The sequence below is a fragment of the Podarcis tiliguerta genome (genome assembly GCF_965153285.1).
Source record: "Podarcis tiliguerta genome assembly, chromosome: 3".
NCBI classification, from domain to species: Eukaryota; Metazoa; Chordata; class Lepidosauria; order Squamata; family Lacertidae; genus Podarcis; species Podarcis tiliguerta.
In genome coordinates, this window is record NC_139536.1 from 6,410,511 (window position 1) to 6,437,762 (window position 27,252).

General features: G+C 47.9%; 3 protein-coding genes across 3 annotated transcripts in view; 1 reads left to right on the plus strand and 2 right to left on the minus strand.

Annotated features, from left to right (window-relative positions):
- Positions 1–27,252, plus strand: part of BLK (BLK proto-oncogene, Src family tyrosine kinase) — an 819,573-nt gene that overhangs the window by 319,072 nt on the left and 473,249 nt on the right. The window lies entirely within an intron of this gene.
- LOC310673970 (gallinacin-14-like) lies at positions 6,684–10,629 on the minus strand. Its single transcript, XM_083432834.1, has 3 exons — positions 10,378–10,629; positions 8,585–8,710; positions 6,684–7,817 (listed from the first exon to the last, which is right to left on the minus strand). Exons 1-3 carry the CDS (start codon positions 10,427–10,429, stop codon positions 7,693–7,695), a joined length of 303 nt encoding a protein of 100 aa, XP_083288960.1. The 5' UTR covers positions 10,430–10,629; the 3' UTR covers positions 6,684–7,692.
- On the minus strand, positions 16,680–26,093 carry LOC310673826 (uncharacterized protein). Its single transcript, XM_083432489.1, has 6 exons — positions 25,900–26,093; positions 25,202–25,250; positions 24,533–24,581; positions 22,646–22,747; positions 21,146–21,642; positions 16,680–20,544 (listed from the first exon to the last, which is right to left on the minus strand). Exons 1-6 carry the CDS (start codon positions 25,984–25,986, stop codon positions 16,832–16,834), a joined length of 4,497 nt encoding a protein of 1,498 aa, XP_083288615.1. The 5' UTR covers positions 25,987–26,093; the 3' UTR covers positions 16,680–16,831.

Below are 27,252 nucleotides of genomic sequence, written 5' to 3' on the forward strand. Positions count from 1 at the left end.
CCCCTTTATTACTAGCCCTCTCTGCTCCGGTGAGAACAATGAACTTATTTTCTAGTCTGGCCTTAGATGGAATTTCTTCATGTTCTGATGTCATATCCAGCCATGCATTATGGATCTAAAATAGCAAGTTGCCACCTGACTCTTTTGTTGCGAAATGTTTTGATTACTTAACAAAGTTCAAAAAAAGGTGCAAAAATGTTGCTGTCTGGACAGTCAAAACCCCAAAACAAATACCCCTATGCACTGCTTCAAGAAGTGCTTTCTTCAGTTGAGCTTTAGAATTCAATGCACAGAACCTCTGAGGCATCAAAAACTTCTGCCTACTGACTGTGGGATCTTGCATAAGCATCGCCAGCCTCCCAGAGCTGGTGAGTTGGGTGTACCTTAATGCCCAAGCAAGGAAGAGAGCTCAAAAATCTCTTTTTGCACCTCACCCACTTCAGTTATCTAGTGCCTAAAGAGGTTTTAAGATCTCCTTGCTTGGGGAACAAGGTCTGCTCAGCACTCTGGCATTAGGGATTCAGTGCATAGCTGTCAACCTTCCCTTTTTTGTGGGAAATTCCCTTATTCCAGCGCCGTTTCCCACTGCTTCCTGCTGCTATCCTGGATTGTTAGATATTCCGTAGACTGTCCCCGGGACAGGTGAGGCTGCTGATCCCTTATTTTCAAATCTGAAAGTTGACAGCTATGATACAGTGGAACCTTGGTTTTCGAACGTAATCCGTTCCAGAAGACCATTCGACTTCTGGAACGTTCGAAAACTGAGAATCAATAGGCAGTTGGCAAAATCCATTGAAAAAAACAGAGTAATGTGCCCCGGAAGCATAGCTGTCAACGTTTCCCTTTTTAAAGGGAAATTCCTTATTCCAAATAGGATAGCAAGAAAAGGGAAAAGTTGACAGCTATGCCCGGAAGCCGTTCGACTTCTGGGGCGCATTCGAATATGGAAGCAATTACTTCCGGGTTTTTGGCGTTTGGCTTCCAAATTGTTTGGCTTCCAAGACGCTCAAAAACTTAGGCTCCACTGTCCTAGGGATTCTCTCTGTCTCTCTCTCTCCCACTGACTATGGGTGTGGCTCCAAGGATTTGGGTATATGTGACTTTTGTGCATATGTGGAATTCTCAGAGCTGAACCCCCCCCCCATAAGATGCAATCATGCTGTAAAACCCAAGGACTGCAAAAAAAGCGCTCAAATTTCCAGTGACCTTTCCTTCCAAAGCAAAACAAACTGGGCTAAGCGTTGCTGTCTCTGAAATGTCTTCGTCCTCAGAGAAGTGGGGAGTCCAGAACAATGTTCTGAGTCAGCCTACCCAGGTGAGCGTAGCAGCCTACCCAGGTGCCTGCACAGAATTCTTGGCCACCTATAACAACACAGGTCTCATTTTTTTATTATTATAAAAAAGAATCATTTGTTTATTGTATAAATCTATGATTTGTTTTTGCAACGAGGGATTGGTGCTCCGGTTTGACAGCAGGGGTTGGAAAGGCTGCGAGTGCTTTAAAAGGAAGAAGAGGAAAGAAAGACAATGGCAGAGGATGCGTAAATGCGCATAGCAGTCCTGATTTCCTCTCCGTTTCACAGTGGTATTGTTGAGCTGGGAGAAACCGCTTTCCTAAAAACAGCATGCAGACTCAGAGACGTCGAGTCTCTCGGGACACTCTCGCCCAGGTTCTCAGGTCATCCGTAACAGTCTCGGCGCCAGCGCCTCTCAATCCTTCTCCCGGCAACATTTTATTTTCGTGTGGTAGCACGTGCTGATCTCGATTTCATTGTAGAAGCACCGATTGCCTCGGCATTTCCCTGCTCTCCGCCAGCAGCGCCTGGCGAATAAGTTCAAACCGGCTCCTTAGCAAAGGAAAATGATGATTCGTGATCACTCGCGCTCCGTTATAAGACAAGGGGAAGGGTGGGGTGACAATGATCTGGGGGGTGGGATACATTTGCAATTAGGATGGGGGGGAGGGGAGGGTCTGTATCTTAGTGGTAGAACACCTGCTTTTCATGTCAAAGGTCCAACGTAGGGGACATCTCTGGGTTTGGAAAGACCGCTATCTGAAATGATGGTTGGCCATTGCAGACCGGGTATCTTCAACCTTTCAGACCCAGAACACACCTTTAACCAAAACCTGCACAGGTGGACCCATTTATTAAACGTTCACCGGATATCTGCATGGTAGTATTCCTGTTGCCGCCCACCTTGGATCCAGCTATGGGTCCGACTAAGCCTTAAATGGCTCAGGACCGCAATACCTCAAGGACCACCTCTTCCCATATGAACCTACCCGGACCCTGAGATCATCATCTGAGACCCTCCTTCATGGGCCTTCTCCTCGAGAGATCCGGAGGGTGGCAACACAAGAAAAGGGCCTTCTCTGTGGTTGCTCCCCGTTTGTGGAATGCTCTCTCTCGGGAAGTTGGCCTGGTGCCTTCATTATATATCTTTAGGCACCAGGCAAAAATGTTCCCTTTTAACCAGGCCTTTGGTTGATCTGTTTGACATCCTATACCAGGGGTCAGCAAGCTTTTTCAGCAGGGAACCGGTCCACTGTCCCTCAGACCTTGTGGGGGGCCGGACTATCTATCTATCTATCTATCTATCTATCTATCTATCTATCTATCGGTGGTGGGGAATGAATTCCTATGTCCCACAAATAACCCAGAGATGCATTTTAAATAAAAGCACACATTCTACTCATGTCTAAACACCAGGAAGGCCCCACAAATAAATGCCCGGAGAGATATAATAATAATAATAATAATAATAATAATAATAATAATAATAATAATAATAATAGTGAGCCCCCTGCTGAAGATCAGTGATGTAGACAACACTGTGCTAAGTTGGACCAAAGCTCTGACTTGGTATAAGGCAGCCTCCCCTGTCCTCGTGCCATATGAACAAGGATGGTTGGGGCTGGAATGCCCTCCCATCAGATGTCAAAGAGATAAACAACTATCTGATGTTTAGAAGACATCTGAAGGCAGCCCTGTTTAGGGAAGTTTTTAATAACTGATGTTTTAATGTATTTTTGATCTTTGTTGGAAGCTGCCCAGAGTGGCTTGGGAAACCCAGCCAGATGGGCGGGGTACAAATAATTTATACATCGTTTTGTTGTTGTTGTTGTTGTTGTTGTTGTTGTTAAAGGGTTAGGGTTGGCATCTATGCTTGGCATCCCCGCTTGGCATCTATGCATTAAATTTACTTTTGCCTTCTATCAGCTTTGGCTGGTTTCTTGGCTGTGCCTCTATTTGGACAGGGACATCCCAACTTCTGTTGCCCGATGACCTCTAGGTTAGAGGTGCAACTCATTATATGTAGAGCTGCCTTGGAAGACAGTTTATAAACTTTGACGGGTGCAGAATTTCGCAGCCAGGTTGCTCCCTGGGCCAAGAAGGTCTGAGCATAAAAGGCCAATCCTAGCCTGACCACACTGGCTGCCAAATAGTTTCTGGGCCCAATTCAGCCCATAAATCCTTATGTTGCTCAGGACCACAATACTTCAAGAACCACCTCTTCCCATATGAACCGACCTGAACCCTGCGATCATCAACTGAGGCCCTTCTTCTTGTGCCCCCTCCATGTGAGGTCCAGAAGTTAGCAACATGAGAAAAGGCCTTTTCTTCCTTGGCTCCCTGCTGGTGAAATGCTCTCCCCAGGAAGGCCCGCCAGGAGCCATTGTTATATACAGTGGTACCTCCGGTTATGAATGGGATCTGTTCTGGAGGTCCGGCCGCATCCCGAAAACTTGATAACTGGAGGTGCCCTTCTGCGCATGCACACACACGGTGCGATTGAGCGCTGCTGCGCATGCGTGTGTGGCGAAACCTGGAAGTATACACTTTCTAGTTTGCTGCGTTCGCAACCTGAAGTTTACGTATCCAGAGGGATATGTAAGCAGAGGTACGACTGTATCACCCCCCTGGTTTTAATGCATGAATGTTTTGTTGTTCTGTAGGTCATTTTGTAAGTTGCTTTCAGCTGCCATGGCAAAAAAGTGACTAATAAATTTATTTAGTAAAAAATGATGATACAGTGGTACCTCGGGTTACAAACTCTTCAGGTTACAGATTCCGCTAACCCGGAAGTAGTACCTCGGGTTAAGAACTTTGCTTCAGGATGAGAACAGAAATCGTGCGGTGGCAGCAGGAGGCCCCATTAGCTAAAGTGGTACCTCAGGTTAAGAACGGTTTAAGGTTAAGAACGGACCTCCGGAACGAATTAAGTTGAGTGTCCCTGGGTGCTCTCACATTGTCACTATTTTGGTGTGGGCTTCAGTCGCACAGTGGCAAATTCAGGTTGTGCAGTTATAGATGGCTGGGAAACCCACTCTCCTGAAAGCTCAGGTTTTTTTGTGATAAGGAAAGTGAAGTGAAAATGGGCTGGGAGGTACAGTGGTACCTTGGTTCTCAAATGCCTTGGTACTCAAACAACTTTGGAACCCAAACACTGCAAACCTGGAAGTAAGCGTTCTGGTTTGCGAACGTTTTTCGGAAGCCGAATGTACTCCATTTTGTGTGTTATGCTGAGGTCTGTCTGTTTTTACAATTTATTTTGCATTTTTGTTTTTGCCGCTTTTTTGTTTTGTTTTTGTGACTGTGTGGAACCCAGTTTCAGCTACTGGTTGATTGAGTGACTGCAGTAAATTGTTTATTGCTTTCATTTTATGGATCAATGGTCTTGTTAGATAGTAAAATCCATGTCAAATTGCTGTTTTAGGGGTTGTTTTTAAAAGTCTGAAACGGATTAATCAGTATTGCATTACTTTCTATGGGAAAGCGCGTCTTGGTTTTGGAATGTTTTGGTTTTGGAATGGACTTCCAAAACGTATTAAGTTTGAGAACCAAGGTACCGCTGTGGGGATAATACTGGTTTTTGATGCAGACCCTTCTAACCTCCTTGTAAGTAAATAAGGATGGATGCTCATGAAATAGCTGGTGTCGCCTGGCCTCCCCACAAGCAGGCAGGACAAATGCTCAAGAAACAGGCCACATGGAAGCATTATGCGGAGCATGAGAGTTGCACTCCCTTTGGGTGAGCTGCTGAGAATCCCCCTCCCCATTATTATTTTCATAGGGAAGGGCATGGAACCCACCAAACATGGTCTGACCATCAAGTCTCAGAAGGGATCCCATGTGATAAGCGACCTAGCTTGTTCCTCTTACCTAAAGAGACTAGAAAGGCACCCAAAATGGCAACGATCAACAGATTACGGAACCTCATGGTTGGAGGGTCACCTGTGATCTCCGAGGAACTGGAACAAATGTGTAAACATAGATGAGGTCAACTGCTTGGCCAACAAGACCGGAGTAGCGGTGGGTGAAATAATAATCAGCATACATAACCTACAAAGTCCATTGTTCTCCCGGTGGAAAGGAGCCAACACGCCAGCGAACCCAAGAATTAAAGTCCTGTGTCCCTATTGGCTGAATCAGGTCGTGTGAGAGATCTGGAATGTTCCATTGTTTTCTTCTCCGAGGATGGTTCACTTTGAATCGGCCGCTTGTTGACCACACAAGCCATCTCCAGGTACTCGCCGATTCGAATAAATGTAACAGATTGAGGTTGAATCCTGACAAGACAGAAGTACTGTTTTTGGGTGACAGGTGGCGGGCGGGTGTGGGGGATTCCCTGGTCCTGTGGTAACTGTGCCCCTGAAGGACCAGGTGCGCAGCCTGGGAGTCATTTTGGACTCACAGCTGTCCATGGAGGCGCAGGTTAATTCTGTGTCCAGGGCAGCTGTCTACCACCTCCACCTGGTACACAGGCTGAGACCCTACCTGCCCGCGGACTGTCTGGCCAGAGTGGTGCATGCTCTAGTTATCTCCCGCTTGGACTACTGCAATGCTCTCTGTGTGGGGCTACCTTTGAAGGTGACCTAGAAAATGCAATTAATCCAGAATGCAGCAGCTAGACAGATGACTGGGACTGGCCACCGGGACCACATAACACCGGTCCTGAGAAATCTGCATTGGCTCCCAGTACGTTTCTGAGCACAATTCAAAGAGTTGGTGCTGACCTTTAAAGCTCTAAACGGCCTCGGTCCTGTATACCTGAAGGAGTGTCTCCACCCCCATCGTTCCGCTGCAACCCCAGAGTTGGCCACGACTGGACCTAATGGTCAGGGGTCCCTTTACCTTTAGAGGGCTACCAGCTATTATGGTTGAGCTCTGCTTCCACGGTGGGAGGCATCAATGTTTCTAACACAAATTGCTGGAGGGGAGAGGGCTCTTGTGCTTGGATGCTCCTTGCGGATTTCGCACAGCCACTGTAAGAACAGGATGCTGGACTAGATTGGCCATTGGCGCGATCCAGCCAAGTCTTATGTCTTTATGAATGTAAGTTCAGTGCCGTTTGCTAGGCAGCAACAGTGAGGAATCATACAATTGGAAGAGACCCTAAGGGTCATCTAGTCCAACCCCCTGAAATGCAGGAATATGGCAGCTGTCCCAGACGGGGATCGAACTCAGAACCTTGGCATTATCAGCACCACACTCTAACCGACTGAGCAATCCAGGGGCAGCTATTGCCTTACCGCCCTGTCTCTGGGCTTCTAGAGAGGCATCTGCTTGTGAGGGAAGAGGATGCTAGACAATTTATTTTTGATTATTATTATTATTATTATTATTAGTAATAATAATAATAAAAAAAATTATTTATACCCCACCTTCCCCGGCCAGAGCCAGGCTCAGGGCGGCTAACTTCAATAAAATTTCAGTAAAAACATAATAAGAAAAAAAGAAAAGAAAAAAAACCCCAATTTAAAATACAGGTTAAAATGCAATTTAAAATGCAGCCTCATTTTAAAAGTCAAACTGTAAGGGGAGGGAAACATAGGGTTCAGACTGAGCCCAAACCAAAGTTTTCAGTTACAATCCAATAACAGCCTCATTATAACAATACCAATTTATAATACAATTACTAATTCCAATTGTTCAAATACCGAATTATATTATTTAGATAAAGTGCCGCCCCCCCCGTGTGCTAGAATTGATGGCTGATGGTTTTCTTTATTTCTGCTTTCCAAACTCTTATTAATTTCAATTACATTCCGGCCATAATAATAATAATCCCATTATACAACAACTGCTATTTTAATAACTTCTATTCCTGTTGACACATTAAAGGATTTCTAAATCTACAAGTGAGGCCCTCAAACGATAACCTTGTTCTTCCTGTGTGTGGCAATTATTCTGTCCGTGGTGTTTCTTATGTATTTCTTATGCATTTATTTAATGCATTCATATCCCAACTTCCCTCCGAAGAGCTCAAGTTGGCCTTTTCTCTCCCCTCTTCATTTGAATCCTCACAACAACCTTGTGAGATAGGCTAGACTGGGAGACTGTGACTGGCCCAAGCTCAAACACAGTGAGTTTCTATGCGAAATGGGGATTTGAACCTTGGTCTGTCAGATCCTTAGCCCAGCACATTAATTGCTGCACCACACTGGCTCACGATAGATAGGCCTTTGGTCTGATCCTGCAGGAGTCTTTATATCTTTTAAAATCGATCACACCACACATATAAAAAAGCCTGTGGGTTTTTTTTGAAGATGCTTCTTCCTAGAGAAAACCAGTTCTCCACTTTACGCCCAGGCTGCACCCTGGTGGTGTGGCAAGACAACATTGTCTTCTACTCTTCAAGATGGGTGTTTCCTGCCCTGCAGTCTCTTCAGAACTTGGAGTCTTCTCCTCACAACATTTCCAAACTTTTCCCACTGCAGAGGCTAAGGAGGAGTTTGATGGAGGCACGCAGGCCAAATCTGGGTGTAGAGAACCCCCCGTTGCCTTCATAGGAGAGGAAGTGAGAAGGACAATCTAGACAAATAGAGAGGGAGAGGATTAGAGGAGCAGAAGGCCTTGCAAGCACCTAATATCCCTTCTAGGCAGAGATGAAAATTAATGCTATGCTTTTCCAGTTTCAATAGTGTAATCCAGTGGTTCCCTAACTTTTTTGAGCCACTGTCCAGAAGCTCAACCCTAGTACTCCCTACCTTATAAAAAGCATTACTGGATTAGAAATTTAACAACAACAACAACAAAAACCACCACCACCACAGTGGCTTCAACGACCAACTAAGGAAGATAAATAACACTCAAAACACTAATAACAAATTACACATTTTCCCCAAATGCAATTAAAACTAGTTAATTAATTCAACCAAACTGATGGGCTTCATCCAGTGATACCAGCTTTTTCAAAGTCTGATAGTCATTTACACCGGCAGCACCCCCTGCCACCTCCCTTCTGACTAGCACCTGTTTTATTCTATGATTCTATGATAACTGGTATTTTTTTAAGATGGGGGCTCTTCCTCTTCTTCTTCTTCTTCTTCTTCTTCTTCTTCTTCTTCTTCTTCTTCTTCATTTATTATAAATTAAGGAGAAAGACATGCAAGAACATAGAGGAAGCTGCAATACAAAGCAGGAGCTCAGTCAGTAGAGCATGAGACCTCTTAATCTCATGGTCATGGGTTTGAGCCCCACTTAGGCAAAAAGGATTCCTGCATTGCAGCGGGTTGGACTAGATGACCCTCGGGGTCCCTTGCTACTCTACAGTTCTGTGATTCTATATACCAACTCACCAACACAACAGAGCTGAATGCCATCGTAGCAGCTCCCCTTCTCGATCTTCTGTGCAGGGCAGAGAGTGGGGTGGCAGGTCCCTTTGTCTTCGTGGCACTTCAGGGTGTCTCTTGCATGGCTGTGCCCTAAGGCAGGGAGAGGTACGCAAAAGGGGTCAGTTCACGCACTGGCATGCAGAAGGGATGGGCTGCACGAGAGGCAAGGCAGCCATTCGAAGCAGTGTGTTCATAACGAAGAGCACATGAAGATCAGGTCAATGGCCCTTAAGGCACACTAGGTCAAAGGAGGGAGACCCATGGCTCTCCAGAATATGCTGGATTGCAACCCCAATAATCTCTGAACACTGGTCATGCTAGCTAGGGTTGATGGAGCCTGACAACATCTGGACCAGTGCCGGATTTATGTATAAGCTAAATAAACTTATAGCTTAGGGCCCTACTCTCTTGGGGCCCCCCCCAAAAAAAAGATTAAAGGAAAAACAACAACTGGATGTACATTTCCAAAATATAAGATAAAAAACAAATAAAATAAAAGCGACAGACAGCAACAGTGTTTTGTGTTGTGTAGGCTCCTATGATGTATGTAATGGGCCTCGCCTGCTAGTCTGCTCCCTAAAATATCACTGGTTTGCTCATTTCTATATATAGGGTGCCTGCATTCTGCTATTTATAATTATTATTATTAGAAGAAGAAGAGTTTGGATTTGATATCCCGCCTTTCACTCCCTTTAAGGAGTCTCAAAGCGGCTAACATTCTCCTTTCCCTTCCTCCCCCACAACAAACACTCTGTGAGGTGAGTGGGGCTGAGAGACTGTGACTGGCCCAAGGTCACCCAGCAGCTGCATGTGGAGGAGCGGAGACGCGAACCCGGTTACCCAGATTACGTGACTACCGCTCTTAACCACTACACCACACTGGCTCTCCAGTTACAGTGTCCAGTTAGTAGTTTGCATCATTATATTTACACCTATTCTTGTTATAGCAAGTTTCTAGAGGCTAGATTATGAGTCTTTGCAAATTGTGTTTCTAAAGGAACTCTTGTTATTGCCAAATGACAAGGTGTTTGCATTATTAAGTTTGTTATGAATGAAAAATCATTTTAAGTTAAAGCTTGATAATTATTTCACTATTAATATACTTCTTCTTAATTGTATTTCACTATTAATATACTTCTTAATTGTATTTCAGTTCAACAATTATTTTGATAAAATACATATTGTTATGTGCAAATAGCTTTAGATACCTATTAGGTCCATAAATTACCACATAGCATATATTCAACACAAAAAACAGCGCCAATTTGTTGTTGGCAAAGGACAGCTGGACATATAAAGGGCCCCATTACCTTGAGTAGCTTAGGGCCTCATCAAACCTAAATCTGGATCTGGAGCCACTGTCAACTGGCAGTGCTCACTTAGATAGAATCATAGATTTGCAGAGTTGGAAGGGATGCCAAGATTCATCTACTCCAGGCTTCCACAAACTTGGCCCTCCAGATGTTTTGGCCTACAACTCCCATGATCCCTAGCTAGCAGAACCAGTGGTCAGGGATGATGGGAAGTGTAGTTTCAAAACATTTGGAGGGCCGAGTTTGAGGAAGCCTGATCTAGTCCAACCCCCTGCAATGAAGGAATCTCAACTCAACGTCTGCTTAAAAACCTCCAATGCTTTCCGCATTCTCGATTCCCTGCATCGGACCTTTGATTGTAAGCCAGCATTTGAACCTCGTACGAAGGACGGCATGGCAGTTTAACAACATAAAATAATAACAATAGCAAGAACTACCACCTACCTGGGGTTAAGGTGCAGAGAAGCAAGAACGCAACCAGGAAAAGAGATAGCATGATCCTCGTGGCCAGTTGATTTAGCAGCGGAGCAAGTCCCAGATGCCTTCAGAGCCAAAATGTGTTGTGTCTCTGTGGAAAATAATGTATCTTGGACCTTCTTAAAGGGATGGGAACCAGTTTAGCTGTTTCCTGGTGGCTTAAGGGATTTGATTGCAGCTGGAGATTTTACCAGCCTACGGGAACAGCACTGCTGAACAGAAAAAAGTCATATAAACATGACAATAGGCAAAGGTCACATGTGAAGCTGGAGAAGAACTAATCTTCCTACAATGTCATCAGGACTTCAGGATGGGGTGGAGTTTCTTGGGTGACTCAGTTGATAAGGAAGCAGAGACAAGCCTCCCTGAGGACGGGAATTCTGAAAGCTCAGTAAACTTTGGCTCATCGTGGTGATGGGAAATGTGTCCTTTGAAACCTCCAGGCGTCATTATGGCAAGAGGTGTTGAGAGATCTTTTGTCTGTGGTCATTCCAAATAACTGGTGAAGCTGCCCTCTGTTGCATTTTCTTGGTCTACTAGATTCATTCGTATTATAACAGTTTAGGGTCCCCACACATAGCAAACACACAGGCCACAGAAAACCAATCCTTTACCCTTCAAATTTTAGGAAATAATCCTTTAGAAAAATCACACATTATTTTAGCACACAGAACAATCCCAAAAGCCATCTTGGCTCTCTAAATATTTCCTCTGCAGAAGGAAATATCTTGGAGAAAACTTCCCTAGTAGTTCTTTTCACTTACAAATCCTTCAGATCCTGTCTTAAAGGCATATTTTGTATGAATGGGATATGCTTGTGGACCTGGATTGAAAAGAAATAAAGTATTTACCATCTCAAAAGAACCCTGGCCAGATGATTGCACAACCCTGGCCAGCCTGCCCAGAGCTTGCAACCAGTAAAACGGGGGTCCCCAAACTAAGGTTCGCGGGCCGGATAAGGCCTACGGGACTCGTTTATCCAGCCTGCGGCAACCCCCGCTGCCCACCTGCTCTTACCAGTGCTGCGCTGCGTGGCTGCCCACTTTCAGGTCGGAGGGGCACCAGAAATAGCTTGTGCACATGCGCAAGTGTTATTTGTTCATGCGCAAGCGTTATTTCTGGTGCACATCCGGGTAGGAAGAGTCCAGTGCACATGCACACAAGCTATTTCTGGTGCTCCTCAGACCCAGAAGTGTGCAGGAAATAGTGCGTGGGCACACGCTCCCCCGCCCTCCGGCCCACAGTGTGATCAGCGCTGGAGACACCAGATCAAGGCGTGGTAAGTTTGCTGACCCCTGCAGTAAAACATTATCAGGCACCTTGACAGATAGGAGAGAAGCCATTCTCAATTTTTTGTTGTAGACCACCTCCTTCTGTGCATGATGCTTTTAGGGTGGACTTGCCGATCAGAAGGTTGGCAGTTCGAATCCCCACGATGGGGTGAGCTCCTGTTGCTCGGTCCCTGCTCCTGCCAACCTAGCAGTTCGAAAGCACGTCAAGTGCAAGTAGATAAATAGGTACCACTCCGGCGGGAAGGTAAACGTTGTTTCCGTGCGCTGCTCTGGTTCGCCAGAAGCGGCTTAGTCATGCTGGCCACATGACCCGGAAGCTGTACGCCTGCTCCCTCGGCCAATAAAGCGAGATGAGCACCACAACCCCAGAGTCGGCCACAACTAGACCTAATGGTTAGGGGTCCCTTTACCTTTACCTTGTCTAAGGCAGGGGTCGGCAAGGTTTACCTTGCCTGGGCCGGATCGGTCCTGCAAAGATCCCTCTGTGGGCCGTGTGCAGACATGATTTCCGGTGCTGCGGAAGCGAGTCCCTGCGCCACACTACGCTGGTTTAGCGCAGTGTGCCGGGACTCGCCAAGCAGGTGGCTCAGTTCTGTGGCGGCTCGTGGGCCGGTTAAACAGCCTCCATGGGCTGCTTCTGGCCCATGGGCCACATGTTGCCGACCTCTGGTCTAAGGGGAGTGGGCATTGTCAAGTCTTTAAAGGGGCTTGCACACCTTTGCTATGGGTCTCTCTTACATCCTTGCAAGGTAGGAACAGAAAAATAAAGATCTGCCTTGCTTTTCACTGGAACCTGCCTCCATCCATTCTTCATGGACTCAGGGGACTCAATGTCCCTTGGGGAGCAAAAGCCAACCCTGATTTCCCCCCCAAAACATTAGGAACATAGGTAGTTGCCTGATACAGAGTCAGACCTTTAGTCTATCTACATCAGTACTGTCCCCCACTGGCTGGCAGTAGCTCTCCGATATTTCAGACAGGGATTTCTCCCAGCCCTACCTGTAAATGTTTGGGACTGAACCTAGCATGTTCTGCCTGTAAGTCTTTGTGGTATAAGAACTTACAGACTTTAGCTACCATGGGGGTGGGGGGGCGGACTGCAGGCAAACGGTGTGCTTCCTTAACTTATCATGATAAGATTCTTTCTTACAGGGAGACAGGTGGTGGTTTTCATTCTTCAGCTAATCTGATTGGATTTGGACTCAGACAATGGGTGCATCTCCTGAGGGGCACCTCCTAAGGATGGCTGATAAGATTGCATTGCAAAAAGCCATGTCCTTTGCACACGGCTTGCGATGCAACATCATTTCCACGGAGGTGACTGGTTTAACTCCTGCAGCAGCTAGGCCCATCAACCAGCTCCCTTGCTTTTATTGAAAAGCAGAAAAGACAACAACTTTGAGCCATTAAAAAAAGAACCATATTGGAAGGTACTGAGGTGGAGCAGCTCTCAGCAGGGCCGTCTTACCTGTAGGAGCTAGGGGTGCGGGGCACCTGAGTGCCAGGCTCTCAGGGGCGCCAGGCTGAGAGTCCGGGGCCCGAGAGTCAAATCTGGGGAAGCGCCCACCCATCAGTTGGAGCACCGCGAAGGGGTCTTCTGCTGCGCTACGAGTTTGGGGCGACTGAGCCAGCGAGATGCTGAGGTGGCCAGCTTGCTCTGCCCTCCTGCACGCCTGGGACTGGGCAACCGGGCGAATCTTTGCACCCCAGCACCACATATGCTTAACACAGCCCTAGCTCTCAGCTGGCACCCTGCCAACACTGCAACAGGTGCTAATGGCAGTGAGGTGAGAGTCTATGAATTCCCGTTTGCGTGACCTTCAAACCCCTGAGCCAGGAATGCTGGGAAGGTTCCTAGAAAAATCTGGTTGGAAAAAAGAAGCTGGACCAGGCAGGCTTTTCATACAATCCTGTTAGGCCATTCATACATTGATCAATTGTTAGACTTAAGAACCAATTGGAGCGCCCATTAAAAAAGAGACAGTGCAATGGGAACTTCAACAAGATGTTGCAGTTTAGAGTAGTCTTCTTCTTCTTCTTCTTCTTCTTCTTCTTCTTCTTCTTCTTCTTCTTCTTCTTTTTAAAATCATTTTTATTAAGTTTCCCATTTTAGCAATCCAATCCAATCACATTAAATGTTCCAGGTTATACAAATACATATCACATAGTCCAAATATTCTGTCTAAATTATAATTTTTTTGTTGGGACTTCCCATGCTTCAAGTTCGGGTGGGGCTCTGATCATCTCATATCTCTGCTGCCTTGGATAGTCTTTTGGATAAGTTCATGAAGATACAAACAAAAGGTAAGTTGTATTATTCACAATACCGAGAGATGCTAGTGGAGTTGTGGCCACTGCTCACTGTTCGCCAGCACCTTGTCGTCTACAACTTCATTGTCTACAACTTTATTAACATCTATTTACAACTTCACTAGCATCTCTCGGTATTGTGAATAACTTAACCAAAAGACTGAGTTAAGCATTTGAAAATCTATTGAAACAAGACATCAGAAGTTCATCTTAGGCTGGGTAGTTCGCAAGTCTCTGTGGCTTTGTTTAATGTTTTGTATTTTTCTCAGAAGGTTGATAAAGTAGGTATGATTATTGTTCTGTGTATATTAATGACCAATGTGTTGCTTGAGTCGCACTACTGCTAACAGCAGCACAGGTTGCATTTTTCCAGAACTATGGTAGTAGAGGTTCTGGAAGGACAGATCCTGAAGCTGAGACTCCAATACTTTGGCCACCTCATGAGAAGAGAAGACTCCCTGGAAAAGACCCTGATGTTGGGGAAGATGGAGGGCACAAGGAGAAGGGGACAACAGAGGACAAGATGGTGGGACAGTGTTCTTGAAGCTACCAGCATGAATTTGACCAAATTGCAGGAGGCAGTGGAAGACAGGAGTGCCTGGTGTGCTCTGGTCTAGGGGGTCACAAAGAGTCAGACATGACTAAACGACTAAACAACAAATGGAAGTAGAGGATAGCGGTTAGTTTCTGGGTCAAGGGGAAGTAATTGAAGAGGTATTCCTAAGAAAGGCAGCCTCTCCTCCACAAATTTACCCACTCCTCTTTTAAAGCCATCCAAGTTGGTGGCCGTCTCTTTCTCCAGTGGCAGTGAGTTCCAAAGTTTGACCATGCGCCGAGGGAAGAAGTACTATCTTGTATCTGCCCTGCGTCTGCCAAAGTGCAGTTTCACTGGATGTCCATGTGTTTTAGAGTTGTGAAGGGGGGGGGAGATTTTCTCCATCCGTGTAGACCAACAACATCTTGAGGGCCACAGCTTCCCCATCCCTGGTCCAAGATTTAGGTCCTCCAGAACTTCTCTTCTTCAGTGAAAGCTGCTTGTGCAGGATGTATGAGATGAGAGAGACACCTAGTGGTCACATGGAAGTACATCACATTTGAATGCCACTCTTGGTTCGGAATGTGACCAGGGTTCATTTCATTTATTTAATCGGTATACTCTCCTTCAACTATAGATCCCAGGGCAGTTGACAACATTAAGATAGAAGATAAAAGCACAAAGCACATAATAAAACAAGAAAAAAGCAAATCAATGCCACAAACCAATACGCCCCTCCACAAACACATTTAAAAGGATGTTAGCCAAAAGCTAATATAGAATATAGAGAATATAAAGATTTGACGGATTATGAAAGCACTTAAGGGAAATGATTGAAGAACAGATGTAAAAGTGAACAAGATAACTAAGAGACATGCGGTGAATGCGGTGGAAGTCTTTTATAGTATTTTAACTAGGATTTACATATTGTAATGTTTGAACCATGAATTTGGTATTATTGGTTATGAAAAGTACTCTTTTTTCTTTTTTCTTTTGTCTTTTTTATTTTCTTAGTCTGTATTTTGGAAAATTGTATATAAATGTGTTTACAGTGTTACGTATTGTTCTCTGTTTCTCTTTCTCTTTCTTTTCTTGTAATATTCAATAAAAACTAATAATAATAATAATAATGGATGTTAGCCAAAAGCCTGGTTGAAGAGGAGTGTTTCTGCCTTGCACCTAAGGTGTATAATGAAGGGACCAGGTAAACTTCCCTGAGGAGAGCATTCCACAGATTGGGAGCCACTGCAGAAAAGGCCCTTTCTTTTGTTGCCACCCTCCGGACCTGTCGTGGAGGAGGCACACAAAGGAGGGCTTCAGATGATGATCTCAGGGTCCAGGCAGGTTCATATGGAGCGAGGCAGCCCTTGAGGTATTGTGGTCCTGAGCCATTGAGAATAGCTGGGCGCTTCTCCCTGTGGGGCAGTGTTTCACAAACTTGGGTTTCCAGCTGCTTTTGGACTACAAGTCCCATCATCCCTAGCTAGCAGGACCAGTGGCCAGGGATGATGGGAATTGTAGTCCAAAACCAGCTGGGGATTCAAGTTTGGGAAACCCTGGCCTAGACAACTAGATTGGTGTGTGTAATCCAGAGCTGTAGAAGCGACTGTGTTTTCTTTGAAAATAGAGAGTTAACTGTCTGCTGTGTGCATTCTGGGAAGGACTCGTGACACCAGGGGAATAAATCCTTTTGCATTATAATTACGGAGGGGGGGGGTGGAGGGGAGAAATCTACTTCAGTTAGCATTCAAATGCAAACTTGCCTACTTCACACTTTCTGAAACAATACAGCCAAGTGAAATGCAGCAATCCCTTGAATTTCGCATGTCAGCTGAGTTTTGCAACACAGTTCTCCAGCCAGGTAATGTGTACAAACATGTATTTCTTATGGCAAAGTGTACATAAAAATGCATATATGACTGAAAACAACATATAAAAGTGTATTAGAAGGAAATACTAAAATAAAGCATGTATTGGGCAAAATTGCAGAGAGAAAAAACACAATTAAAGTTTGAATTTTCACGTGCAAATGTCAAGAGCTGAACTTAAGGTAGGACAAACGAGAAACCGAGAGAAACCAAAAACTGACAGATTCACTCATCCCTACTTGTAAGACATACCTTTCCAGAGCCTCAAATGCAACATATTTATTTTATAAATATGAACACGCTGCCCCCTTGTGATATGAGTATTCCTCGATCAGCACCAGGGAGGTTGGCCTCCCCTGAGTCATTTATGGTGCTCCAGCAAAGCCTTAGCAGGTTGGGAGAAAAGGAGCAGCTGCTCATTTGCTGGCGAGGAACCACACTTTCTTAGTGGGTGCCCTTTTGGGAAGGGGACACCCTGCTTTCCTGGTGGTCCCAGGAGACTCCTTCTTGTGGCAGGCTTTTCCTGTTTCCCCGGTACTCTTGAAAGATGCCGGAGGGACGACCTGCATTGTTGGGGCCATCCCCGCATTCACAGAGGGTACGCAAGAGGGTTTTCGGTTGACAACGAGCCCTGATTTCTGGGGGGCCCCAAAGGCTGGTGTGGTGGGATAGGCTGCGGGCTTCCTGGACGCTGCCCCCTTCCTAGGGGCAGCTCCCAACTGGGAGGAAGGTTGCCTGGAAGGTCTTGGGGGCTGCACATGAGGAGAACACTTGACGTTTCCTGAGCTGCTAGGCTTCACGCGGCAGATGGGGGGAGTCTGCCCCAGAGGGGCAGCTGCTGTGGTTGCTGCTTGGGTAGCCAGAAAACCCAACGCTTTGGGGTTTGCTGAAGTGGCTCGTGTAGAGCGCTTCCGGGAAGAATCCTTGACTGGCGGAGTCCCCAGTCTTCTACGAGCACCAGCTGCAGCCCGCTTTTCGGGGGGCTGTACCAGTTTCTCCTTGTTTCCTCGAATGCGGGTCCAGGCCTGCTTGATGACATGCAGCATCCTTTTCACAGGGTTCCTCGAGGGCTTCTCTGTCGTGGGTACTTCCTTCGGGCCCCTGCCTGGATGGTGTCCTGCTTGCGGAGGCCCCTGCTGGAGTTGGCGCTCCATGCCGGGTGGTGGGAGGCACTTGCCCTTGCCCGCCAGCTTCTTGCCAAGGCTCACCTGGACCGAGGAGGAGGTGGCCTCAATTTGGGTCCCCATTTGCAGATGCTGCACCATCACCCCAGAAGGCTTGCAAGGGGCCCTGGGGCCCGGGTTGGCTGGGATGCCCTCTTTGATGCTGCCACCGCCGCCGCCACATCGCTCTGGGGGCTGCTCCTGCGCCTTTCCCTCCTCTGCCGTCTCCGGCAGGCCCCACTTCCTGGCGTGGATCTTGTTGATCTTCAGGTGGAAGTCCAGGCCCATCAGCACATTCCCGTTGCGCACCGTCAGCCGCGGGAAGATGTGCAGGAGCGGGTCCTGCTGAGTGCGGGGGTGAGGGCACATGGTGCTGCAGCTCCCGCACTGCCGGCACACCGGGTACTCTGCCCGCAGCTCCCCGTGACCCATCTCGAGGCCTTGCGCCAGGCTGAGCCGCAGGTCCTCCACTGTCTGCTCCACACTCAGGGAGGCAAGGATGGAGCGGCTTAGCTGTTGACGGGAGGGCAGCTCACGGAGTGCCTGAGCGCTTGGGGACAGCTTGGCCACAGTCGTCCCACCGCTGTTGCTTTGAAACGGCAGCACTGCTTTCGGAGCTGCCACTTGGCTCGTGGGCAGTGGGCTGGTCGGTAACTTGGTAGCTGGTCCGAATTCCCTCCTCTCCCTAGCTTCAGGCTTCAGAATGGCTCGGGCTGTGCTTTCTCTCTCCTCGGAAATGGAGATTGTCGCATAGGGGACCTCCGGGGCAGGTCTCTGTGAGGAGGACTTGGTTTGCTCTAATGCCCTGCTGCCCTTCTCAGAGGACAAGAGTGGCTTTGCCACGGGTGGTCCTCCTTCTCCATCTTGTTGCAAAGCACCTTGGCATTCGTGCCCAGGATCTGTGGCAATCAGCACCTGCCCAGGAGCGCTGGCCTTTGCTATAGCAAAAGGTTCCTTGGGGAGGTTCTCCTCCAAACTCACTGTGTGGCCCATCAGTTGGGGTGGATCTTCACGGGACATGTCCTTTCTCCTGTGCATGTCGTCCAGGGTGTTTTCTCCTCCTGCTTGGCAGCTTCTTACTTCCCGAGGACTCTCAGCTGAGTCCATCCCATGGAAAGGTGCACCCTTGCTTTTGTTCTCCAGGATGCCGCCATGGCTGATGAGTCTGTTATCTATGGGTTTGTGAGGCTCACCCCCAGCTGCAAGGCTCTTTCTTACATGGTCCATAGGAGTGTCAGTCCTTGCAGAGCAGGGACTGTCTTCTGCCTTTTGAACAAGACTCTTTCCCTCTCTGCCTGCACTGCTTTCTAGTATGTATTGGACAGAACTGGAGAAAGGGAGGGGTGGCGGTTGGTGGCACTCCATTGAGGTGTGGGGTGTGAATTCTTGCATGGGGGCCTCCATTTGCTCTGACAGCTGGATTTCCTTCTTGGGGGAAAAGTGAGGTGCAGGTTGTGGACCTTCCTCTATCGAGGGTTGGGGTGCAGATTCTCGCACAGGGGCCTTCATTTTTTTCGGCAACTCGATTTCCTTCTTGGAAGAAGAATGGGGTGCCCTTGAAGCTTGAGGTGCAGATTCCTGTGTGGGGACCATCGTTTTCTCTGCCCTCCTGATTTCTAACTGTTGCAAGGCATCTTGTCTTGGGTGCAAAGGGAGCGTGACTCCAAGTGCCAGCTGGGCACTGCCAGGCTTTGCTATGGGCACAGGTTCCTTGGGAGAGATTCCGTGGTCTTTTAGATGGGATGCACCTTGGTGTGAAATGGCCTTCACCTTCCTGCTGCTCTTGGAGGGCTGCCTCTGACTCTCTCTCCCAGCATGACAGCTTCGGGCTTCCTTACTTTCAAGGCTTTCAGCTCGACCCATCATGCCTGAAGCCTTCACGTTCTTCTCTGGGGCACTAAGGATCCCTGGACTGCTTTTGCTGGTGTGGTGGCTGCTCCTGGGGCGCCTAGCTCTACCTCTGCTTACAAACCTGCTCCTTAGAGAACTCTCTGAAAAGCCTGATCTTGTGGGAGGCAGGGTGACCCTTTTTGCTACCCTGAATTCATTTCCTTCCTCTGCTCTTTTCTTGGGGGCTACCTGGACAGTGCTGCCCTTTTGGGAGAATGTAAAGGGAATGGGCTGGGGGGAACACCTTCTCACAGTTTGGGATGCAAGCCCCCTTGAGGGGGCCCTGGCTGGCTCAAACAGCTCTTCCTCCTCCTCCTCTTCCTCCTCCTCAACCTTCTGAGGGGGGCTACAGGAGTGTGCAGGTGATGGGGAGCGGGTGATCTGGCAGTCCAGGGAGTGAGTCAAAGGAGTGGGCTCCCCCCAGAGATTGTGCATCTGTTTCTTCTTCATGTTGAACTCCAAGTGCTGAGCGGTTTCTGGGCTGATGGCTGTGCAGGGACCACGGGGAGCTTGGTAGGCCTTGTGGGAATGAGGTTTGGGCAAGGCAGGCCTCTCCTTCCAAGATGTTCCTCCTCTTAACATTATTGCCTCTAGAAGTTGGGCCCTGGTTTTCACACTAGTTGGACTGATGCTCAATGGCCCAGATTGCCTGCTTCTCTCCTTCTCAGCCCTCTGTGGGGGGCTTGAGGAGTGGGCTGGGGAAGGGGAGGAGGGAGCCTGGCATGTCAGTTTGGCCAGGGACTTAGTCGAGGGGGTGGGCTCCCCCCAGAGCTCTGGGATCTGCTTCCTCTTCACATTGAAGTCCAAGCGCTGGGTGGCATCCGACCCAAGTGCTGAGCAGGATCTACGGTGACGAAGCTGACCCCTTTGGGAAGGGTGTTTGGGCAAGGCAGGTCTCTCCTCCCAGGAAACTGCTCCCTCCGACATCATCTCCTCCAAAAGCTGGGCCGTGGCTTTCACATGAGCTGGTTTGGTGTTCCCTGAAGGCGAGAGCCTGTCCCGGATGCCATCGGATGTGGGCAGAGCCAAAAGCTGACCAGAAGACACTCGGGAAGTTTGGGGGTTGCAGTTTGGACCTGAGAGAGAGGAGAGAGAAAAGCAGAAGTATTCAGAAATGGACAGGTTCTTTCTCCAGAATGTCATAACATTTATGTAGTGAGCAATGAACAAGTGCAATTGCCACCACCACCATCAACATCAACTTGTGACTCGGGCCAGAGGGTTCTGGGTTCAAGTCTCACTTCTTTGGGAAGCAGTTTTCTCTTAGAATGACAGGGGGAGGGGGAGAGCTTACAACATGGCCTGTTCCCCTCCAGGAATGCTCCATGTGTGTAGAAGGCAGAGATGCTTGGAAGATCTACAACCTTCCTCCCTGATGTGCAAAAGAGTACAGTGGTACCTCGGGTTACAGATACTTCAGGTTATGTGTTTTCGGGTTGCGCACCGCACCAAACCCGGAAGTACCAGAACGGGTTACTTCCGGGTTTCGGCGCTTGCACATGCGCAAAAGTGCTAAATCGTGCTTTGCGCATGCGCAGAAGTGCCAAATTGCAACCCGCGCATGCGCAGACGCGACACTGAGGGTTGCGAACGTGCCTCCCACACGGATCGTGTTCGCAACCCGAGATTCCACTGTATTTAGTGAAAATGGGGGTGAGAATGGGGCCTGTTACTCACAGCTTGAGGGCCTGGGCACAACAGCAAACATTTCCCACGAGTTGGTGCGCTGAACTTCTTCCTGATCGCTCAGAGGCTGATATCTCTCCCACTTGCTCAATGCTTCCTCTCTGCTTCTTCTGCTGGAGATGCTGTCAAAGTCAGTTTCGCTGGTGACCTCAGATGCTTGCTGGAGGTTTGGTGCACCAGGGAGCAGTTCATTCAGGGTCTCCCAGTTGGGCGTGGGTTCTCCCCACAACTCCTGAAGCACCTTCTGGCAGATGTTGAACTGAGCAGGCTGGTGGGACGTGGGGTCTCTGTGGAGTTCCTCGAGGCCAGCTCCACAGGGTCTGTGAAGCAGTGGTGAGTACCGGCCATCTTCCTCTGGGGCGGATGGTGAGGAGGTGAGGGGCGTGTCTGGGAGGCTTATTACATCATCGCTTGATGAGGACAAAGACCAGTTGCTGCTGATGGACGTGAGGGAGCCCAGGGAGGTGCTGGAGAGACTAGACAGGACTCTAATGGTCAGAAACACACACAAACAGATATGAGAATTATGGCTCTGTGGAATACAGTAAGTCAGGTCTGTGGGGAACCTTTGATAACCAGATGTTGATGAACTACAAGTCCCATAATCATTGGCCATTCGCCATGCTTGCTGGAGCTGATGGGATGTGTAGTTCGGCAACTGGAGGGCCACACGTTCCTCACCTCTGCAGTAAATAAAAGAGAGAGGAGCAACTCCTTCTGGGTGTTGCTTTTGCAGATCCCCAAGTAAAGAATGTGTACAAAAACTTATATATTAAGGAGAAAATGTGCATGAAGATGTACATAATAGTGGAAAACAACATTGCAGAAATGCATTATATCAGGGGAAATTGCTTGCAGAAATGTATACGTTAGCCAAAAGCACGAACAACAACGTGTATTTTAGAAATGCATTTATTAGAAATATCAAGTATTAAATGGCTGTCACATGGAAGGTGGAGCAAGATTCGAACTTCAAAGAAGGAGATTCCCACTAAACACCAGGTAGACCAATCCGATGCAAAGAGGTGTTTGACAGTGGAAAAGACTCAGAAGGTGATGGACTCTCCTTCATTGGAGGTTTTTAAACAGAGGCTGGATGATCATCAGCCAGGGATCCTTTAGCTATAATTTCTGCATTGCAGTGGGTTGGACTGGATGACCCTTGAGGTCCCTTCTAATCATATCTGTCAACGTTTCCCTTTTTTAAAGGGAAATTCCCTTATTCCAAATAGGATTCCTCGCAAGAAAAGGGAAAAGTTGACAGCTATGTTTCCAACTCTAGTGTTCTATGTCTGGCATGCTTTGGTTTGCCTATTGGTTGAGGAGGTGCAAATTAGGCAAGGTCACATTAAAATGCAGTAATTCCCCCTCCTTTCCCAATTCCTAGTTGGAAGTTTGAGCCATGGATCTCCCCATATCATACCTATTTTGCACCCCAGACCTTGTTGCTCTCCCTCTCTCTCCCTCCTTCTCCATTGTCCACTGACTTACGAGTCCAGATCCATCTCCAGCTCCTTTGGTTGGGGTGGGATGTTCACCTCTGTAGAGCTCAGTCTGCACTCCAAGGTCAAGATCTCAGTTGGCTCTGGAAGCCTGGTGGGAAGGAGACAGGCTGGCTAAGGATTCTTTGGAAGATCTACCTGGTAGCCAGTTCAGCTGTCAAAACCTGATGGGACCTGAGCATGGCCAGGTTGGAATGCCAGGACCCCAGAAACAGATTGGACATCCTTTTAATTTGGTGTTAATGCAAGATCATAAGAAGAGCCTTGCTGAATCAGGCCAGTAGACCATCTAGTCCAGCATCCTGTTCTCAGAACAGCCAACCTGTGGGAAGCCCACCAGGACTTGAGTACAAGAGCACTCTCCCCTCCTGTGGTTTCCAGCAACTGGTGTTCAGAAGCATGTTGCCTCTGGCAGTGAAGTTAGAACATGCCCATCAGGTCAGTAGCCACTGAGATGATAATGAAGCTTCCTTGCACAGCACACAAGGGCATGAAGGCTAACCGCAGGGGTGGATCGAAGGACAATGTGTTCTCCTCAGTATCCTATAGGGCAGTGGTGCTCAACCTGTGGGTCCCCAGATGTTGTTGGACTACAACTCCCATCATCCCTGACCACTGGTCACGTTGGCTAGGAATGATGGGAGTTGTAGTCCAACAACATCTGGGGACCCACAGGTTGAGAACCACTGCTATAGGGCAAGGACAGTGAGAAGGGAGCTTTCTGGATGATTTGCAGTAGATAAAAAAAAAGCATATGCAGGAAATGGACTTCAAATGGAAGTCAGGGGTGAATCTTAGAGTAAGTTGCAGGCAGCTATAGGCACTTGTGGTGGACATGCCCCAAAGTGACAACTTTTTGAGGACAAGTGTTAAATGAAATAAGTAAAATTACCCATCAGTGTGTCAGGAAGTCTCCAGAGCTTGAGCTACTAAATTTATACAGTGGTACATCAAGTTACATACGCTTCAGGTTACATACGCTTCAGGTTACATACTCCGCTAACCCAGAAATATTACCTCGGGTTAAGAACTTTGCTTCAGGATGAGAACAGAAATCATGCAGCGGCGGCGCAGTTGCAGCAGGAGGCCCCATTAGCTAAAGTGGTGCTTCAGGTTAAGAACAGTTTCAGGTTAAGAACAGACCTCCAGAATGAATTGAGTTCTTAACCCGAGGTACCACTGTATTTAAATGAGAAGCTGGACTGGATTTCTCCTAGTGGCTGTCAGCATGGTTATAGTCACATTCTGGAAGGATTTACTGTATTTTTCACTCTATAAGACTCACTTTTTCCCTCCTAAAAAGTAAGGGGAAATGTGTGTGCATCTTATGGAGCGAATGCAGGCTGCGCGGCTAAGCCAAAAGCCAGAACAGCGAGAGGGAGCACTGCGCAGCATTTCCTCTTGCTGTTCTAGCTTCTGGCTTAGCCGTGCAAAGCCTCCGCAGGGTACGGGGAGCCTTCATCCCGCCACCCGTCAGTGATGGGCTGCCCTTCTCCCTCCTCGGGGAAAAGCCTGCAAGCGCTGCACACATGCTCCACACGGCTGGTGAAAGGGAGCGCTGAGCAGAGCCTGGGATGCATACAGGCTCTGCTCAGCAGTCCCTTTAAATAATATTTTTTTCTTGGATTTCCCCTCTAAAAACTAGATGCGCCTTATGGTCAGGTGTGCCTTATGGAGCGAAAAATACGGTAAATGGTGTAAATTTGAGTGCTTGGCACATTGCCCTTACAAAAAAGTTGATTCACAAATTAAGACTGACAAGAGAAACAAAGTACAAATATATATTTGTGGAAGAACAGCGGTGCTTCATTTCATTTACAAATTCTCCAGGAAACCCAGGGGGCAGTGGGAGAAAGGGAAACTGGCAACCACTTACTTCTTTGAGCTGCTTGCTTTGCTTTCTTTCTGAAAGAATCCGTTGCAGGCTGAAAGCAAGAGACAGAGAGGCTTGTGAAGGCCAGCAATCCAAGTCTACCTTCCATAGCTGTCAACCGTCCCTTATTTGGCGGGAAACTCCCTTATCCCAGCGCCATTTTCCACTGCTGTCCCTTATTGATGATGTCCCTTAAATTTCCCGGGTTTCAGAGGAAGCAGCTCCTCTCCCTCCCTCCCTGCCGGCCAGGGAGGAGGGAAGCTCCAACTGTGTTGCTTGGCTGCGTTGCTCACCCAATAAGGAGCCTAAGAACGACTGGGGGGTGGAGCTTGCATGCTTTGTGCCAATCAAGTCGGCTGCATTTCCTGGGGACTCGCCTTTGCTCAGCACTTCCCAGCAGAGAAGTGACGGTGGTTTTCCTTGCTGCATCCCCTTTGCTGGCTTGCTGCGCTGTGGGAACCACCGCTTGAGGCTTTGTTTGGCTGCTGGCTGGGCTTTCTGCCTTTGGCTTGGAGGGGCTTAGAAGTTGAACATACCTGTGCCTGGAAAAATCTCTTATTTTGTCTGCTGATCCCTTATTTTTGAGGCTGCTGGTCCCTTATTTTCAAATCTGTAAGTTGACAGCTATGCTACCTTCCCCAAAGAGACTAAAGGAATAGACTGACTGCTCACCAATCCATGTCTCATGAAGCTTTAGCCACCTGGTCCTGGGGCTACAAGCCTGTTGCACAAGAGGTAAAAAGGAGACAGCATTGGGTAGGTGAACAACAAAGTTTAAGTAAGTTGTAGCCTTTTCTGTACATCTGAGATCTCACCCAGTGCCACCAGGCCCCGCCCCCGATATGCTAAGCCACACCCTTTATCTCCCAGACTCCACCCCCTGCATGTCCCACACAAGTCCTCAGTAAACCTTGTCAATGGAGGCAGCTCAGTGACACAAAGCTTTGGTCGTGAACCTATGTGGATGGGGATAGCATGGTTTCTGTTGTCTATGCTCTAGTAACCTACAAGTTAGATGATTGTAATGTGTTGTACGCAGGACTTCCATTGATGATGGTTCAAAAACAGCAACCAAGGGTAGATTGTTTACTATGACAAGAAGTCATGGGCATGTAATCCCAGTTCTGGGCTTGCTGCACTTGCTGCCCATTCATTTCTCTACAGCAGCGGTTCTCAACCTGTGGATCCCCAGATGTTGTTGGACTACAACTCCCATCATCCCCGAGCTCTGGCCTTGCTAGCTAGGGGTGATGGGAGTTGTAGTTCAAGAACATCTGGGGGCCCACAGGTTGAGAAAGGCTGCTCTACAGGGACCCTGAAGTTAGGCTGGAAGGCTCCTCTGTGATCCTCCGCTGAGGAGAGTCTCTTACCCACAAGGCTGCAGCCACCCAGAAGACCCAGAGAGTGATGAAGATCAAGAGCTGTATCAGCTCGAAGGCCCAGTGACACCAGCTCATTTCTGGCGGGAAGAAAAAACTGCCTGTTGACCTGGAGAGCAAGAGTACTTCCTGGGCCCAGCCAGGCGTCCCCTTCTTGTAGTCACGCCCACATCACAAAGGCCCACCAGCTCCTTGGACCAGAGTGGTGGTGATGACGGGTGCTCTGTGAACACTGGCCAGACATCACAATGAGCCTGGAGTAGCCTCCTGCCTGCTCTGAGCAAGTGAACTTGTCGGGCAGCCACACAGAGCTGGCCCTATCCTTGGGCAGAGGGAGGCACCTTCCTTGGGCAGCACAGAATCATAGAACTCTAGAGTCGGAAAGGACCACTAGAGTCATCTAGTCCAACCCCCTGTAATGCAGGAATCTCAGCTAAAGCATCCCTGATAGATGGCCTTCCAACCTCTGCTTAAAACCTCCAAGGAAGCAGAGTCTACCACCACCCAAGGGAGACTATTAAGTAGTGGGTGGACATAACAGATGACACAGAGATTTCTCCAAGTTGTTCTTTATAAGTAAGCTGTAACTGAACTGAACTGAACAGCTCAGCCGGCCTGCTTTTATAGACAGTCGGCTGTCAACATTGTAACAACAACCCAGGGTTCCCCGCCTAAATTAACTGACGTGGAACTGAGTGAAAACTATACAGTGGTACCTTGGGTTAAGTACTTAAATCGTTCCGGAGGTCCGTTCTTAACCTGAAACTGTTCTTAACCTGAAGCACCACTTTAGCTAATGGGGCCTCCCGCTGGCGCTGTGCCGCCGGAGCACGATTTCTGTTCTCATCCTGAAGCAAAGTTCTTAACCCGAGGTATTATTTCTGAGTTAGAGGAGTCTGTAACCTGAAGCGTATGTAACCTGAAGCATATGTAACCCGAGGTACCACTGTATACAGGATACTCCTGGTGGCCAGGGTGAGAACTTCAATACATAACAGAGACCTTTCCACTGTCGAACAGCTCTTGCTATCAGAACGTTTTTCTGTATGTTTGGTCAGAATGTTCTTTCTTCTAAATTGAAGCCATTGGTTACCCTCCAGAGCAGGAGAAAACAAACTTGTACACTCTTCCATGTGACTGCCCTTGAGATATTTGAAGATGGCTATCTTACCTCCCCTCAGTTTCCTCTTTTCCAGGCTAAACATACCCAGCTCCTTCAACTGTTCCTCATAAGGCTTGGTTTATCTGCTCAGATGCTGGGGGTTGCTGGGCAGCGCCTTACTTTTGTTGTTGTTAAAAATTTTCAAGATAAGAATAGGCAGTGCCAATGAGGTGTTGGCGAAC

What these genes read in the sequence shown, in the direction of transcription:
- LOC310673970 (XM_083432834.1), bottom strand. Translation starts at nt 10,429, where the DNA reads ATGCTATCTCTTTTCCTGGTTGCGTTCTTGCTTCTCTGCACCTTAACC. An exon ending in TCTCTGCACCTTAACCCCAG is followed by an intron (nt 8,711 to 10,377) that starts GTAGGTGGTAGT and finishes TCCCTGCCTTAG; the next exon opens with GGCACAGCCATGCAAGAGAC. An exon ending in CATTCAGCTCTGTTGTGTTG is followed by an intron (nt 7,818 to 8,584) that starts GTGAGTTGGTAT and finishes CTATTTGTCTAG; the next exon opens with ATTGTCCTTCTCACTTCCTC.
- LOC310673826 (XM_083432489.1), bottom strand. Translation starts at nt 25,986, where the DNA reads ATGAGCTGGTGTCACTGGGCCTTCGAGCTGATACAGCTCTTGATCTTC. An exon ending in GCTTCATGAGACATGGATTG is followed by an intron (nt 24,582 to 25,201) that starts GTGAGCAGTCAG and finishes TCTTGCTTTCAG; the next exon opens with CCTGCAACGGATTCTTTCAG. An exon ending in AAAGCAAGCAGCTCAAAGAA is followed by an intron (nt 22,748 to 24,532) that starts GTAAGTGGTTGC and finishes CCTTCCCACCAG; the next exon opens with GCTTCCAGAGCCAACTGAGA.